We start from the raw sequence: 19,114 nt of genomic DNA, 5'->3' as shown, positions 1-19,114 counted from the left end.
CAGGATAAGCGGCTACAGATAATGGATGGATGGATTTCATGGCGTTCCATGTGATGCTCAAAGTTTGCAATCTATTTTATTAACCAAATTGAGATTGCTACTTTTCCAGAACATTTTCCCATAAATTTTTTAAATGGCTCTAAGGTCTTTGTGATGTTCTAAGTATGTTCTCTACTCTAACAATCTCTGGAGTCTAATGTATTTATACTGAGACTACATGACACACAATTTGAAAGTCAAAGTCCCAAGTCCCTCCCGTGCCAGGACCTGGTCTTCCCAGGCAGTCTCCCATCCCAGTACTAACCAGGCGCCAATCTCCACTTCTATAGCCCTCGGCCTCTCGCCTATACAGCTAGGGTTACAGTGGGGGGCTAGTCCTCTGGTAACCGCGAGAGTTTGACTCCTTACTCGCATCTGCATTTGCAGCGTGTCTTGCCAGACGGCAGAAGGTACCATTTTGATGATGGTCTTTGGTATGACCTGACTGCAAGTAGAACTCGCGATCTCCCGATCGAGAGGCGGACACGTTAACCACTAGGCCAACTCGCGGTACTTTACTTGAAAAGGTTTCCATTAAACGCCATTCAACTGATTATGCGACTTCTGATAGCAACTAAACCTTGCAGTTTCTTAGCAACGGGGTTGAATACTTATGCAATCACAATTTTATGTTTTCATTTGCAATCATCCCAATTCATTCCCTGCACTTAGACTGGTGATATATAATCCCAATTATGTTCACTTCAGATCCAGGTTGCAACACTACAAAATGTGGAAAATTTTATGGGGGTGAATACTTATGCAAAATATACATGCATGTATCTACGCTACTTTTTTTAACAGCCACTAGTAGTACTGGTTGAAGCAGCGGCTTATTAATCAGTAATTACAGTGGAACTAATAGGAAAGGTAGATGCCGCGATGAGAGTGAGGAATGTGAGTCTGGACTCGTCACTGACTCCTGGGAGCCTTAAGGGTTAATAGATAATCAAAAAAAAAAAAAAAAACTGACAGCAGAAGGAAATTATTTCAATCACGTGTGTATGGCAAAGTTAATACATGATCCACATATCTAGGGGTCTGGAAATTTTCCAAGCTGAAATATAATCTGTATAAAGCCACAACTGCTGCTCACCGGTGAAACGTCAGACCCAGCGTCCTCTCCAAAGGCCCATTGTAGTTATTACAGCTGTAAACTGAACACCGGTATTTTTGTGTTGATTCATCCATCTTCATGCAGAACTGGCAGTTTCCAATCCACTCCTCTATGTCCCTGGTCATCGTGCCCCAGTAATAAAGCTCAGATATGGAGTTCAAACATCTGCTCATACCAAAGTGTCCTCGTTTGTCATGGTGCTCCTTTAGCACCTCAACGACCTCCTCTCTTTTTCGGAGGACTTTCTTGCGCTTGGAACCATGGTGATAGTAAAGGATCCCATCTTAAAATAAAGAGCAGTAAAGAAGAATCAATTACTTTGAGTAACTACGTAGAAAACCGATCACTTATAATGGGCCTTGCTCACGATATTTTCCTAAGGTTTTGCGGAAGAATAAATGATGGCTAAATAAAACAAAAACTTCCTGCCAAATTTATAAACGTTTGAGTAACTGTAATTGATTTTTTTTAAGTTCACGTGCGTCTGGCAATAATTGCCAGTTATGGCCCTTTTCCACTACCCTTTTTCAGCTCGCTTCAGCCCGACATGGCTCGCGTTTCGACTACCTTAGAGCAGCACAACTCCGCTCGCTTCAGCCCTGCTCAGCCCCCAAAACTCGCACGGTTTTGGAGTGGGGCTGAAGCGAGCCAAACCGAGCTGAGTGAGGCTAGGGGTGTGAGGAGACACTCCCCTGTGCACTGATTGGTGAGGAGGAGTGTCCTCACATGCCCACACACGCCCCGCGAGCACGCTGGGATCTGTAAACCCGGAAGAAGAAGAATTACGAATTACGAGAATTTCTGAAGCCTTATGCGCCTCGCCTCATCTATGCGCTCTTGCCAGTATCTGTTGCCGTTGTCGGTGACAACAAGCCACAGCACCAAAACCAGCAACACTAACGACTCCATGTCCCCCATGTTTATTGTTTACTATCCGGGTCGTGAGACTACCGCTTAAAAGGTCACTGATGTCACCGTTTGCGCCGCCTAACGACTAGGGGTGGGTATTGGCAAAGAAGTCACGATTCAATTCGAATCACGATTCACATGCTACGATGCGATACTATCACGATGCATCACGATTCTTGAATTATTGCGATGCATTGCGATATATTCAACATACTTCAGTGAAAATGTAAAAAAAAAAAAATAGAGCATAATTACCAGTGGCTGTGTACGATCTGGATAGTGTCTCCAATTGATGCATAACTTAGAGCAACTCAGTTCATAACTGAATTTAATGAAACGACTTTGGAGGTAGTTGCCATTAAAACAAATACTGTTTCCATACTTAACGAGTGGACACACTAATGACAAAAATTGCATAGGATTTATAAAACTAAAAATAATAAAAGAAAACTAATAGCAGCAGTTTTCAATTTCTTTGCAGCACCTGCAGTATGGGAGGACAAGGCAATAATAAATATCAAAATATATATACTATATTACTCAGTACATTAAATTATCATCATCATCATCATCATCATCATCATATTATTATTTGTTACATTACTTTACATTATATTTAAATGCCTTATGCATTTATAGTTTGTGGAGCATCCTCAAATTAGGAAACAATACACTCATTTACCATATTTCTTTTAGCATGTTGTAGTACCGCAGCAGTTATGTCAGACTCGGTGAGTGTGCAGATGTCCTTCTCAGATTTAGGTATTTCTGCAGACAGGAGTGCAGCGTGGATGGCAGGCTGTTGCTCTAAAAAGCGCTCAAGCATGTCGTGCGCGCTGTTCCAGCGAGATTTGTAAACAGAGTCGCAGTCGCATATGATGTCTATGCAGAATGTCTAGGTCGCAGTAGCCCGCCGCCGGAAATGCCACTGGCATGAAGGCAGCGGGCGTCAAAGACTCCACGGCGACATCTACAGGACTGGAAGTTGTATTCTACTTGTTTTTGGCTGATGTTCGCCAACCATTCATACAATTTTATTTATTCATTTTTTAAAATTAATAATCGATATTTGGCGTCAAGAATCGATGCAGTATATCGTGAAAGTTAGTATCGCGATGCATTGTCATGACGATTATTTTGCACACCCCTACTACCGACATCACGTGACGTCCACCCACTTTCGCTAACTCCACCCAATGTGTCCACCCACTTCCAGCCAGCACGGCTCAGCGCGGTTGTAGTCGAAATGCAACCCCAACAGCCCCACTCAGCTCGACTCAGCCCGACTCAGCACGGCACAGCCGCGTTGGTAGTGGAAAAGCGGCATTAGTACTTTTACAGAACAGCTGATTTGCATTTAGTGACGCCCACAAAACTCCATAAAAGGGCAAAGCTCACAGAGCTGAAAACGACAACTAAAAGGCGAAAGAGCTCCTGCACTAAATCGTCCCAGAATGCAGCTCAGCTCAGCCACTGCAGCACATCAGCTACCATAACACTTCCTCCATTTATTTCATGTGATGTCAGACACGTAGAGGTACTTTTCATGTGTTCTACTAATAATTTAGTTCCGTTACATGAAATTCAGCACACGGTCTAAGCGAGAGCGTTTACCTTGAAGACAAAAGCGTTTGGCACACCTCCTGACCATGTACCTAGTGCAATAGGGCGTACTGCTGTACACTCCCGTACGCAGATACTTCTCCAACGCATCGTATCTTCTGAAATAAGGCTCGGACTTGGAGCTCAGAAGGCTCACTTCACTCTTCACTTCACTTCCCTTTGTGCTGGTCTGCATGGAGGAATCTTTGGAATAAGGATGCTCCACATGGACCACATCCTCCTCGATAGAGGGATTCTCATCATTCCCGGATTCCACGCAGCGAGCATCCCAGTATTCATGGTTGCCCTGTTTCAATAATAAAACCAAATCAAATCATTTCACGAAACACCGCTGATGAATAATCACATCATATTTAAATCAAATTCGAGCTGTGGGGTGACTTCATGGAACAGACTGGAGACAGAAATAAAACAAAGTGCAAATATAAATCTGTTCAAAAAAAGATACAAAAAATATTTTTAAACAAGTATATAGAAGAGGAAGTATGTTAATGGAGGATGATGAGAGATAAATAGAGTAGGGTTGACTGTTATATTAGAACTAACTTAGTATATGGTATATATGGTACAACCCCGATTCCAAAAAACCTGGGACAAAGTACAAATTGTAAATAAAAACGGAATGCAATGATGTGGAAGTTTCAAAATTCCATATTTTATTCAGAATAGAACATAGATGACATATCAAATGTTTAAACTGAGAAAATGTATCATTTAAAGAGAAAAATTAGGTGATTTTAAATTTCATGACAGCAACACATCTCAAAGTTGGGACAAGGCCATGTTTACCACTGTGAGACATCCCCTTTTCTCTTTACAACAGTCTGTAAACGTCTGGGGACTGAGGAGACAAGTTGCTCAAGTTTAGGGATAGGAATGTTAAGATGGATCATGTTTAGATACGGCTTCTTCTTTGAACTATAGAGTTTTAGCTGGCAACGGTGGATGGCACGGTGAATTGTGTTCACAGATAATGTTCTCTGGAAATATTCCTGAGCCCATTTTGTGATTTCCAATACAGAAGCATGCCTGTATGTGACGCAGTGCCGTCTAAGGGCCCGAAGATCACGGGCACCCAGTATGGTTTTCGGGCCTTGACCCTTACGCACAGAGATTCTTCCAGATTCTCTGAATCTTTTGATGATATTATGCACTGTAGATGATGATATGTTCAAACTCTTTGCAATTTTACACTGTCAAACTCCTTTCTGATATTGCTCCACTATTTGTCGGCGCAGAATTAGGGGGAGTGGTGATCCTCTTCCCATCTTTACTTCTGAGAGCCGCTGCCACTCCAAGATGCTCTTTTTATACCCAGTCATGTTAATGACCTATTGCCAATGGAGCACTTGCATGTGACGTCACAGCTAATCCAGATTGTGACAGACGCCATCGTGTTGGTCAAACGCCATATTCTGCCTTCTACTTCTGGTTCTACTTCTGCTTTTACTTCTATTTCTTCTGGAAAACCCTACAATTCTACTACAACGACTGCGGCTACAAGCTCTCCCTACCTGTGCACGTTTATGTTTTTTGTGTGTATTTTTGCGTGTTGTTCGTCTGTACCAGACTTCAATATCCACTACAACCGTATGGACTTACTGGACATTGGTTTCCAGCAGAAAATGACGGTTTGTAGCGATTTCCATCGCATGCACAACATTCTGGACGAGAAAAAAAAAAAAACATTCCGGGGTCTCCGTGGATTGTTATTGGAAGCAAAGCGAAGGAGGCGGCGCCGGGAGCAGAAGCAAAAGTGAGGCTACAGGCAGAGCCGGCCTGTTGACTAAGCTCAGAAAACAGCTACTCAAACCTCCACTGCCAAGCCTCTACCTCTCCAACGCCAGATCCATGTAAACAAGACGGACGATTTGGAATTACCTTATTCTATTCTATAATCGGCTGGTCAGTGCTATACTCAATACTTAAGTGACTTACCCATCCAATGAGGATTATTTTCTTGTTTACAAGATGCCACATCTGAGTCGCTGACAAATCCTGAATTTCTGTAAAAATAACTGTCCAGAGATTTATAAGCACGCAGTGCTTCACCACTGAACAGCGAGGGAAAGTTGATGAGGTAATCATACACGTCCGGGTATTCCGCTGGCAGTTCAAAATCTGGTCGTGAAAACTCCGTCCGGAAAGCCATAAGGGTCACAAATCTGTAGATCGTTTATTTTAGACATATATCTAGTTATCTGTTCATTAGAAAAATGAGCCGTGTAGTCCGTCGGTTGAAATTGATCCATTCTGTACACGAGTGCAGCAGTATTCAGCGGTGTTTTTGACCGACAAGATGGGGGTTGTGTACTTTCCGGTCACTTGACTGCAAGATCTCTATTGACCTAATGAGTTGCAATTTGGTCCTCCAGCTGTTCCTTTTTTGTACCTTTAACTTTTCCAGCCTCTTATTGCCCCTGTCCCAACTTTTTTGAGATGTGTTGCTGTCATGAAATTTCAAATGAGCCAATATTTGGCATGAAATTTCAAAATGTCTCACTTTTGACATTTGATATGTTGTCTATGTTCTATTGTGAATACAATATCAGTTTTTGAGATTTGTAAATTATTGCATTCCGTTTTTATTTACAATTTGTACTTTGTCCCAACTTTTTTGGAATCGGGGTTGTATATATTTATTTATGGGGATAGTTTATATATTCATATTTACAGGGATAGGTATGTAGTAGATATTTATTTTTGTAATGATATATTTATATAGATATTTATGAAGTGTATATATGGTATGTAGTATATATTTATTTTTGTAATTAAATATTTATATAGATGTTTATGAAGTGTATGTGTGTGTATATATGGTATGTGGTATATATTTATTTTTGTAATTATATATTTATATAGATATTCATGAAGTGTATATATGGTATATATTTTTATAGGTGTATTAATGTAGTTTGGATTTTGGGGTAGTTAAAAAGGGGTGGGAAATTAAAAAAGTATTGTACTTCTTCCCACTCTTTTTTCGAACAATGTGCGGTGTTTTGTAATGTCTTAGCTCTTTATGTTATTTTATTTTTTTTTTATTTCTCGTTTTCTTTCTTTTGTATGTACAAATAGTTACATACATTTTTATACATGTTCGAAATAAAATAAATTCATTCATTCAAATTATTGTGATATTCGGTGATCAGCCATTAATCTACAGCACTGTGCAAAAGTCTTAGACACAAAGAAATGCCATAGACCACAAATGGCTTAAAAATAATGAAATGAAATGTTTCAACACTAAAAAAAAAATACTATAAACAGCAGTAAGCCATAATCAATGAAACAAAGTCAATATTTGGTGTGAGACGACCCTTTGCTTTAAAAAAAAAATAGTAGTCTCAGGTACAATGAGTGCAGTTTTATGCGGAAATGAGCTGTAGGTTTTACTGAGCATCTTACAGAACCAGCCACAGTTCTTCTGGACACTTTGACGGTCACACTCGCGTCTTCATTTTGCACCAAAACCCAGCAGCCTTCATTATGTTTTCTTTTTTAATCTGAAAAGTGCTCGCTTATGTAATATGCTGCTTAGGTACATTTTTTTTTTCCAGAACTAAACGTGAGGTGCCATTTACCTCCTGTGGAGTTACAAATGTGTCAATCGTGGGCACGGCGTCAGGTTTAAGGCAGACAACATCGTTGCTTCGATCAAAACAGTCCTCGGTGAAGTGTCTGGAGCAAATAGCTGACCTGCTGTGAATAGACCAGCGGTCTCTCTGACAGAACTTAATCCAGCGGCTGAGCCTGTCCGCATCACTGAAAGGGAACCTGTTGACAAATCAGAACGTTTTTATCACCGACATGTAGGAGTGCTCAAAATGAAACCTGAATTCTTATAAATCTTTGCAACTCATACCGGTGAAACGTGATGCCTTCTTCATTATCGGCCAGTCCAGAGCTCTCACAGCCCGGGACGATGCACTGTGAGCACACGACTGGATTGGACGGATGCGAGCAATCTTTACAGTTGTCTATCCAGTCACTGATGTCTTTGGTTATCGAGCGCCAGTAATACAGATCTGACACGGCTTTCAGGCACCGAGAGCGGCCTGCGTGCTTGCGGTTGTTGTGATGCTCCACCAGCACTTCTCTCACTTCCTCTTCACTGCGGAGTACCTTACGCTGACGCTTGCCATCTATATACCAAAGTGCACCATCTAAAATTACACACACACCAGAACGAAGGTTTCTCATGGACCGATATAGAAAATAAAGATATGTAATGATTATTTATTACATAAAACGATTACTCACCTCCCCAAAGAAATTTCTTACTACATCTCCTTATTACACCTTTTGAAGCTTTATCAAGTTTGCTGTATGTCCCAAATCGAAGATACTTCTCCACATCGTCAAACCTCTGAAAGCTCATCCTTGAGACAAGAAAAAGATATTTAAACAATTTCACATGAAAATAACGGTGACTTTTCATCGCGTTAGGATGCAACGAATAGAAATAATGTCACACTTGAAGAAAAGGGGTTTTTTTAAATCTGAATTTACACTTGAGTGAAAAGTTTGCCCCTTCATAGTTTGAGTGGAAAAGGGAATGCGTACCTGTAATTTAACACAAACCATTATGCAAGCTTTTTTTTCTCAACTGTATCCTCAGTTTCTGACAAAAATACTCAGTTCTTACATTCACACAATAATCACTACAGCAAATGAACATCAGTGCACTTTTTGCCTTCACCGTCAGCTACAGATCAGCCGAGAAAAAGTATATGCCCCCTCCTGATTTCCTCTCCTTTAAATGGTTTCAAATCCACATACAAAACGTGATACATGACATGAACACAAAGAAACGCAAAGCACAGCTTTTAAATGATCCTTGAACTTACTGAAGCAAAAGCTTATGCAAAACTTACTGCACATCATGTATGTGAAAAAGTAATCACTCCCTAATCTTAATAACTGATTGCGCCACCTTTAGCAGCAACAACTGCAGCCCGACACATCAGATAATGGAATGTCAGTCTTTAAGGGGGCAGTTACTTTTTCACATAGTGCCAGTTGGCGTCGGATAACTTTTGTCCTTCAAAAAATGAAATGATAATTTAAAACTGTATTTTGAGTTTTTTCACGTTGTCTTTGTCTGATATTAAATTGTCTGAAGATCTGAAACAATTACGTGTGACAAATATGCAAAAATAGAAGAAATCAGGAAGGGGGAAAATACCTTCTCTGAGCACTTTATATAAATGTTTTACCTGAACAAAAAAATAGTTTGAAAAAATATTACTGGGAAAAAAGTGAACGTGTTCAATAATCCAGAATGTAAACAACACCAGCCAGAGTGTCTAAATGAAAACCCAGCATTAAAAATGAAACTCTTTTAACAATAATTTTCAGACACTGATTCTAATAAAACATTAATTTAACCAATCAAGCAATGTGCTCGCCCATCCCAGGCAACAATCTCATTTTTTCCCAAGGTTTCTTTGCTGCCAGTGGCTGCTTTTTGCACTTAAAGCCAAACGAAACACAAAAATAAACTCCTTTATATTGACAGATAATATCCATACAAGACACATTTGAGTGTTCAATTGTTCATAATTGTATACTGTGTACAGACTGTTTTTCTTTTAAAATAAAATGTCCCTGGGCGCTGATATTTTACTCTCCCCGAGATTCAAATATCGCACTCTGAGTACAAATTACTCAAGAGAATCCAAGATTGTGACATCACTTACACGGTATATGACTTACCAAGGCTGAGATCTAGTGGATACATCGCTTCTAACTTGTTGTAAACAACCCTGAAGATGCCCGAGTGTCAAGAGTTTGGGTGTAAAAATAAGCCCGATCACTTAAAGCCTAGGTCACAACCGGACGTACGATTTTTTGGCTGTGCGATTTTTGGCATTTCCCAAATCGCTGCGTTTTTTTTTTTGTTCGTGGAGAAAGACGCACGTTGGACGTAAGTTTGTCTTGCAACCTGAAAAAACGTAAGCGCCCGTAGAGTTTGTTTGACATGACAAAGAACCTCTGCGGCCGGTCTGCGAACAGTTTACGGCTCGAAAATCAGCACGTCACACGCGCGCCCTCCGTGCGTTTCTTGCGTTTTTTGCACGTAGACCGGCCGTAGGAGCACGTACGGCCGGTTGTGACCGAGGCTTAAGCAGTGAACACACACAGCGAGAGAGCGAGAGAGAGAGAGAGAGACAGAGAGAGAGAGAGAGAGAGAGAGAGCGCGAGTGCAGTGGTGCCTGGGGATTTTTTTTTTTAGAATTAGAAGACTTTATTTGATGGCTTTGTATTACTAAGGGAAATGGCATACTAGTGAACCGGTTACATCACAGGCAGATATCTGGTTTCAGTGCAAATGGTTGTGTAAATTGTTATCAAGTTTTATTTTTTTATTTAAATGTGCAGAGGAGGGGGGTGTTACATCATGGCACTTGCTGTGGTCAGCAAACTTTTTTTTTTTTAGGTTCAGTTTGACTTTAAATGAGTAGCATGTTTGCACTTTTTTTTAAATCATAGAATCAGCAAATACAGAAAATGTGGTTAACCAGCATCCATCTAACAGCATGAGAATATTAAGGACATTCGAATGATTCATCAGTGAATATCAGTGGAAATAAAGAAAGCAGAATTAGATAACGTTTTTCTTCTTCATATGATCTTCAGAAAATTCAGATGACGCAACTTCCTGTGGAAAATGTTATTTTGATTCCAAATAGTCCAAACACAAATACATTTCAGAGAGTACAATGTATTCAGGTAAGGGGGTGAATTTAATTTTATTGTGTTTTAATTAGCATATTTAAATTTGCATGTATTTCATTACTGCGCTCCAGTGCATTTTATTAATGTTTCCAAATTAAAATCTTATACTCACACATATCACTGTCATGCATTCTTCGATTATCCAGTATTATTATATAAAAACCTGGAAGGCAAATATAAGAAAATACGTGACGGTACTTTTCCGTCCCATTCTGTTCCGTACCGGGTTATGGGAGATGCGTACAGTACCAGTCAAAAGTTTGTATACCCCTACTCATTCATAGGTTTTTCTGTATTCTGACTATTTTCTACATTGTAGAACAATACTAAAGACATCAAAACTAAGATAACATATGACGTCAAGAACCGCTCAACTAAGTAAAGAGAAACATCCATCATTACTTTAAGACATGAAGTGTTTTTAATTAATATTAATAAAGAAAACCATTGAATTAGGAGGTGTGTCCAAACTTTTTACTGTTACTTGTGGACACCTGACCATACGTACTTATTCGAACATCCCATTCCATATTTATTCTCCTTTGCTATATAATAACCTCCACTCTTCCGGGAAGGCCTTTCAATAGATTTTGGAGCTTGTGGCTATTCAAATACAAGCAGAAACTGATGTTGGGTGACAAGGCCTGGGGTGCAATTTATCCCAAAGGTGTTCAGTGGGGTTGAGGTCCTCTTCCAGTACTAGACGCTGTATGGTCAATCTTGACCGTTATGTCTAGGCGTGCATAATAGTTAAAAACATCATTGTGCAGGATAAAAATTTATTGACTTAACAGGGCTCGAAATTGTCTGGTCACCCAAGGCGACTTAATTTGTCATTTGGCGGGTAATTCCTGTCACTAGGCAGCCCGGCTGGCTAGTTGAAAATAAAAAAATATATATATGAAGCGAAGATTCAGACTAGGGCTGTGCAATATATCGAATATACTCGATATATCTCCAAAAATTCTGTGTGAGATACATAAAATTATTATATCGTAACTCGAGTATTTTATGGTCATCTGCCGACTTGCGTTTGTTTCGTGTTTGTTGCGTTTGTTTAAAACATTTTCCGGTGTTTTTCTCCCTGTCCCTCAGGCAGTAACGTGAGAGGCTGCCTAAGGGTAAAAAAAAAACAATAACGTCACACACTCACCAACCAATCCCGGGCGACATCTAAGTGCTGAAAGGAACTTGCTGCAGGAAGATTTCCTAGTTTCGGTTTACAGCGCTTACTCAGTTCGTGCAATCGCTGATGTTGCATCGGCTACCGTGTCAGCTCTGTCAATTTCAGCGACAAATTAAAAATGGAAGCGGACAAATTGGTTCCTAAAAGAACAAGTAAGGGGTCAGTCATCTGGCATTTGTTTAGATATCGCGAGGAGGACGTGGAACAGCAAATGCCAGTTTGTAAAGTGTGCAAAAAAAAAAAAACAGTATCAAAATACTCGGGTCTTGAAATAAATGCACATTAGTCATGAACAGTGGTAACTACTCTCTTTTGTGTTATTTTTGACAGAAGTAAAATTCATACATGAACAAATTTTGGCGAGTTGATTTTCTGTTTGGCTAGTTACTTTGGAAGGTAACTAGTCCAGCTGGCTGGTGAAAAAAAATATGAATTTCGAGCCCTGCTTAAAAACAAGTTTGTGCAGATAAAAATTGATAAAAACGATCAGGTCAGATGCATGACACTCGAATCGTTCCACTTCGACTTCGGGAAACCATGTCTTCATGGAGCTTGCTTTGTGCACAGGAGCATTGTCATGCTGGAGCATGTTTCAGACTCTTTGTTCCAGTGAAGAGAAATTATTTTTTTAAATTTTTTTTAAAGATTTTTTTGGGGGCTTTTTTCACCTCCATTGGACAGGACAGCGCAGAGACAGGACAGGAAACGAGCGGGAGAGAGAGACGGGGAGGGATCGGGAAACGACCCTGGGCCGGAATCAAACCCAGGTCCCCGGATCCACGGCACGGCGCCCCAGCCACCCGAGCCATGACGCCCCCCAGTGAAGAGAAATTATAAATCTAAAACTTTCGATACTATAACTGTGCTTCCAACTTTGTGGCATCAGGTTGGGTGAAGCCCTACATACACTACCGTTCAAAAGTTTGGGGTCACTTTGAAATGTCCTTATTTTTGAAAGAAAAGCACTGTTCTTTTCAATGAAGATCACTTTAAACTAATCAGAAATCCACTCTATACATTGCTAATGTGGTAAATGACTATTCTAGCTGCAAATGTCTGGTTTTTGGTGCAATATCTCCATAGGTGTATAGAGGCCCATTTCCAGCAACTCTCACTCCAGTGTTCTAATGGTACAATGTGTTTGCTCATTGCCTCAGAAGGCTAATGGATGATTAGAAAACCCTTGTACAATCATGTTAGCACAGCTGAAAACAGTTGAGCTCTTTAGAGAAGCTAAAAAACTGACCTTCCTTTGAGCAGATTGAGTTTCTGGAGCATCACATTTGTGGGGTCGATTAAATGCTCAAAATGGCCAGAAAAATCTCATCTCATTATCTCTAGCCGCTTTATCCTGTTCTACAGGGTCGCAGGCAAGCTGGAGCCTATCCCAGCTGACTACGGGCGAAAGGCGGGGTACACCCTGGACAAGTCGCCAGGTCATCACAGGGCTGACACATAGACACAGACAACCATTCACACTCACATTCACACCTACGGTCAATTTAGAGTCACCAGTTAACCTAACCTGCATGTCTTTGGACTGTGGAGGAAACCGGAGCACCCGGAGGAAACCCACGCGGACACGGGGAGAACATGCAAACTCCACACAGAAAGGCCCTCGCCGGCCACGGAGCTCGAACCCAGGACCTTCTTGCTGTGAGGCGACAGCGCTAACCACTACACCACCGTGCCGCCCCTGGCCAGAAAAATGTCTCGACTATATTTTCTATTCATTTTACAACTTATGGTGGTAAATAAAAGTGTGACTTTTCATGGAAAACACAACATTGTCTGGGTGACCCCAAACTTTTGAACGGTAGTGTATGGGTGTGATGGTCAGGTGTTCACTTTTGGCTTTTAAAGTGTATTTAGGTATCAATAAAGTAAAATAAATTAATGAATGAATGAATGAATGAATGAATGATGTGGCCTACATGTGATCTGTGTCCATGCAGAATATGAAGAGGTCTTCTTATTAAAATGACTGAGCTGTAGAAAACTGTTAGTGTTAAAATTATTAGTGAACTAAAGGTGGTTTTGTAGTTGATACTGATTACATCTGAAGTGACTGCAGTAATGTGGAGAGGAGCTGAAGTTGTCTTGCTTAAGAAGAATAAGGTTGAATTCAGTAGTGATGGAGGTGGTGTTGTCTTTTTCCTTTTGCTCCTTTCCTCTCTTTCCCTCTGCAGCCACCTCACACTCACTTTACTGACACTCGAACGATGATCGCCAGTCGCTTCCCGGTACCGGTACATACCTCCTGCAGCTGGCCTTATTTCTTAAAATGTGCGCGAGTCAACATACTGACAGGAGCCACTTCTGAAGGGAACGCAATTTTACAGTACATCTGCTTCGCCGAAAAAAACCTTCACAAATTCCTCATATTTAAACATTTATCATAGTTTCAAAATTTTTCAGATATGTTACAATTCCTGGATGATTATATTTGAAGTTTATCCCCGTTTGAATAAATCGTAAAACAGAAAAGTACCCATGCATTGTCCTAAAGTGTGCATCAATAAAAATCGACGACGGGATTTTCCGGTGTATGAGGCCCCACACGTCACTTCCTGTTCCTGCATGTCAAACTAAGAGTCATTACTTTCTGAGCCCTTCCTTGATATATATGAGCTACCGCATGACGTCACCGCGCCGCCAGATTTTGTTAGGCGCCATATTGGAAGACCAAGTACATGCACTCACAATATAAAACAAAGTACGAGCGAGAGTAAAGTGACACGATGGATGATAATTCGGGTTATGTGAGTGCATTACCAGTTGCAGAAAGGGCACGGTATGTGGAGAAACTGGCTGTGATTGATGGGTTTGACCCATATGATAAGACTCAGAAAAAATTATGTGAATCCAAGCACACAGTTTAACGCAAAAGTTCGTTTATATCCCGACCTTGTCAGCTGTCAGATTTATGTTAATGGACCCGGTAAGCTGGTAAATAATATTTTTTTTTTCTTTACCAAATTCTAACAGAAAACGAGAGTGCCCAAAAGGGAAAACCGAGCCGAGCCGCCTCACGGCTGTAATGCAAATTGCTGTCCTCAGTATACAAGTGCGCTTCCATGGCAGGGAAAAAGAAACTACATTCTGCCGCCTATGTAGTCCCCTATTTAAAGGCCCGGTCCCACTGGCCGATGGACACAAAACGTATGCAAAAAGGACACAGCGGACGAGCAAAATTTCGGGGGTGGCTCTATCCGTTTTCATCCGCTCCAGAAATGGACAAAATTGGTGAAAATTTGCGAAAACAGAACGGAAAAGAACGGACGTGGGTAGTATATAGCGGGGATGTTAAACGTATGTTCATAGGAAGCCTAGCGGATGAAAGCGGATGGAAGTGGATGGCAGCTCCGAAGGGGTTACCGGTGATAACTGAGAAGCGGACGCATAGCAGAAAGAGCGGATGCATAGCGGATGAAGGGGATGCATCACGTACGCCTAACGGAAACAAAGGGGATGTTGCGCGGATGTATATCGGATGCAGACCGTTCACTGCGCTAGGTGTCCTTCTACATACTCTAGACATACTCCAGACATCCTAAATATACGAGATACATCCCAGATATAAACGCTTTGTCCGTTTTGAATACTTTATATACGAGATGCATACGCTTACATCCTTTCTATTTCCGTGCTACTAACGATGAATAGACGTTTCATGTACCTTATCTTTCCTCCCTCTTTCCGTTTTCAGCTGCAGCGGATGTGAGTTGCGAGGATGCCCAGAGGATGCAGAGAGGATACAGCAGACGTTTAACGGATGATGACGGACATAGAACGTTTGTTGCTCGTATATGTCGCGGATTTACATCGTACACGGCGGAAAGTTCATCCGTTCTAAAAGTTTTGTGCAGCTCAAAACTTTTTGCGCGGATGAAATCACAGTGGACGGATGCTCGATGGATAGAGCGTATGAAGCACGTATGCAATGAGTACACAACGGATGCATAGCGTTTTCCAACGGATGGCAAAGATTTTTTTACGTTTTACATCCTCTTTGCATCCGTAAGTGCAGTGGGACCGGGCCTTAAACAAATAGGAGTCATTCAGGATTCAGCCATGTTTTTGCTCCGTGTTTTTACTCGACCAAAGTTATACAGTATTATGAGCTTTAAATTGCATAAATAAAACCATTTGGTGAAACTTTGAAGAAGAGATTGTACTGGTTTAAAGTTTTTACCGAACGTTTTCATGTCGACTCCAATTAATACACTAGTAGAATCGATGACTAGTTTAGTAGGCCAAAACTTTTTTCAATTTTTGACTGTACCAGCCTGAAAAAACTTGCGACAGTCAAATGGAAAAAAAGCAAGCTGGTCATGTTGTACTGGACTAATCTATGACTGATGAGTATAGTAAGTGATACTAGTACTGATACAATAAAACAGACGACTGTAATCTGGTAGGCAGCACGATTTATATTATTTCTCCATGTCAGATACATAAGGAGGACCGGACACCAATTCTGCCATCTGTTTGCTACCCAGACATTGTAAACTATTTGTTGTTTACACCCAGTGCCTACACTGCTGATGACTTGAAAGCCTACAAAGGGCTACAGGCTTACAATTATGTTATTAGCGGCTTGGATCGTGATATTACAGCTGTTATTAAGAATAACCTACACATAGTTATGGCCAAGGTAATCTTGTTGATATTTATCTTTTAATAATATATATCTTTTCAGTTGAAAAATTAATACTTTTTGTTACTATTAAGGTATCCATAATTTAGGTTAATTTATCCAAATTATACATATGTATTTATGATATATGCCTACACAACAACTATGTTTTATTTATATAATAGGAGGGAGAGCAAGCCCCAAACCATCCTAAATTATTATTATTATTATTATTATTGGCGGCACGGTGGTGTAGTGATTAGCGCTGTCGCCTCACAGCAAGAAGGTCCTGGGTTCGAGCCCTGTGGCCGGCGAGGGCCTTTCTGTGCGGAGTTTGCATGTTCTCCCCGTGTCCGCGTGGGTTTCCTCCGGGTGCTCCGGTTTCCCCCACAGTCCAAAGACATGCAGGTTAGGTTAACTGGTGACTCTAAATTGACCGTAGGTGTAAATGTGAGTGTGAATGGTTGTCTGTGTCTATGTGTCAGCCCTGTGATGACCTGGCGACTTGTCCAGGGTGTACCCCGCCTTTCGCCCATAGTCAGCTGGGATAGGCTCCAGCTTGCCTGCGACCCTGTAGAACAGGATAAAGCGGCTAGAGATAATGAGATGAGATTATTATTATTATTAAATTGTAGAAGTCCGGGAGGCTTGCTCCTCATACATTATCAACTTGAGGCCACTTTAGCATGTTTTAAATCTGAATTTCTTGCGTTTGCTTACCTCAAAGTGTCCACAGATCATGCACAGACTTATCCATTATATCCACAGTTTTTTGCCAAGTCTCACACAGGTTTCTTTCAAGTCTACTGTTGGGCCAATAAATCATAAATAAAACAGCTCAGATTTGTTTGTTTAAGTCGTTTGCCACTCCACTTTATTCTCGTGGGTTCACATACCGCTGCCGTTATTTCCCCCTAATCACGAGTTTGTTGGTCTTCCAATATGGCGCAGGGTCTGTTTACTTCCGGTTTCGGGTGACGTCAGTGAAAGGGGTCTATACAGTACCAGTCAAAAGTTTGGAAACCGTGAGAGGCCCTTCATATAATCTTTTTTTATTCACCTTGTTATCCTGAGATAACGACATAATTAATTCAGGATGTCGAGAAAACAACACAACTAATTCGAGATCTCGACAAAACAAAACCGTTATTCCGAGATAACGACATAATCAATTCAGGATGTCGAGAAAACAACACAACTAATTCGAGATCTCGAGAAAACAAAACCGTTATTCCGAGATAATGACATAATCAATTCAGGATGTCGAGAAAACAACACAACTAATTCAAGATCTCGAGAAAACAAAACCGTTATTCCGAGATAACGACATAATCAATTCGGGATGTCGAGAAAACAACACAACTAATTCGAGATCTCGAGAAAACAAAACCGTTATTCCGAGATAACGACATAATCGATTCGGGATGTCGAGAAAACAACACAACTAATTCGAGATCTCGAGAAAACAAAACCGTTATTCCGAGATAACGACATAATCGATTCGGGATGTCGAGAAAACAACACAACTAATTCGAGATCTCGAGAAAACAAAACCGTTATTCCGAGATAACGACATAATTGATTCGGGATGTCGAGAAAACAACACAACTAATTCGAGATCTCGAGAAAACAAAACCGTTATCCCGAGATAACGACATAATCAATTCAGGATGTCGAGGAAACAACACAACTAATTCGAGATCTCGAGAAAACAAAACCGTTATTCCAAGATAACGACATAATTAATTCAGGATGTCGAGAAAACAACACAACTAATTAGAGATCTCGAGAAAACAAAACCGTTATTCCGAGATAACGACATAATCAATTCAGGATGTCGAGAAAACAACACAACTAATTCGAGATCTCGAGAAAACAAAACAATTATTTCATGAGCTCGAGAAAACAGCTGAGATTTCTAGCAGAGCTGCGCCCCCGGACTAATTTTGAAATGATCCCTTATTAAAAGACTTAATGCAATCTCTCCCTGTGTCAACCCCTGATCAAAATATTGCCTTATTAGGTGATCGATTATTCCAGACATTCTAATGACCAACTCTATACAGAATGAGAAATAGCCCCAAAGTCAGCATATCACAAGTCTCTTGGCACACCTGAATGAACCATTTCTCAGCTGTTTACTCGAGATCATGAAATAATTGTTTTGTTTTCTCGAGATCTCGAAATAACGGGTTTGTTTTCTCGAGATCTCGAATTAGTTGTGTTGTTTTCTCGAGATCCTGAATTAATTATGTCGTTATCTCGGGATAACAAGGTGAATAAAAAAAAAAGGGTTATATGAAGGGCCTCTCTCGGCTTCCGTAGGAAACACCTTCAAATTCGATGTTTTTTTCCCCTACATTGTAGAACAATACTGAACTCATCAAAACTATGAAATAACATATGGAATTATATGATAAACAAAAAAGTGTTTAAAAAAAGTTTTATCTTTTACATTCTTCAAAGTCGTCACTATTTACCTTGATAACAGCTTTGCACACTATTGGCATTATCTGAACCAGCTTCATGAGGTAGTCACCTGGAATGCTTCTCAATTAACAGGTGTGTCTGGTCAAAAATGGAATTTCTTGCCTTCTTAATGCATTTGACACCATCAACGAGTAAAGAGTAAATAATAAAAATACAGTAAATAGCCCTGTTCGACAACTGTAGTAATCCATATTATGTCAAGAACCGCTCAACTAAGTAAAGAGAAATAACAGTCAGTCATTACTTTAGGACATGAAGTGTCTTTTAGTTAATTAAAATAAAGAAAAAACATTGAATTTGAAGGTGTTTCCAAACTTCTGACTGGTACTGTATATATAAAAAGCATTAAGTTAAGATTGTGGGCGGC

The 19,114-nt window shown here is 40.4% G+C and overlaps 1 protein-coding gene across 11 annotated transcripts in view; it reads right to left on the bottom strand.

The window, feature by feature from the left end:
• LOC132894343 (uncharacterized) overlaps positions 1-14,167 on the bottom strand; it is a 35,184-nt gene extending 21,017 nt beyond the window's left edge. For 2 of the 11 annotated variants that reach the window (XM_060934027.1, XM_060934029.1), the window contains exons 1-5: positions 7,955-13,010; positions 7,557-7,857; positions 7,276-7,468; positions 3,680-3,974; positions 1,136-1,439 (exon numbers count right to left, since the gene is read on the bottom strand). In XM_060934027.1, coding sequence (XP_060790010.1) covers positions 1,136-1,439; positions 3,680-3,974; positions 7,276-7,468; positions 7,557-7,857; positions 7,955-8,132 — 1,271 coding nt within the window. In that variant the 5' untranslated portion in view covers positions 8,133-13,010. The other 9 variants (XM_060934034.1, XM_060934033.1, XM_060934036.1 and 6 more) reach the window with 9 other exon arrangements.
• Between the last annotated feature and the right edge of the window lie 4,947 nt (positions 14,168-19,114).

The sequence above is a fragment of the Neoarius graeffei genome, chromosome 11 (genome assembly GCF_027579695.1).
Source record: "Neoarius graeffei isolate fNeoGra1 chromosome 11, fNeoGra1.pri, whole genome shotgun sequence".
NCBI classification, from domain to species: Eukaryota; Metazoa; Chordata; class Actinopteri; order Siluriformes; family Ariidae; genus Neoarius; species Neoarius graeffei.
The sequence above is the reverse complement of the archived record's forward strand: the minus strand, read 5'-3'. Positions and strand labels throughout refer to the sequence as shown.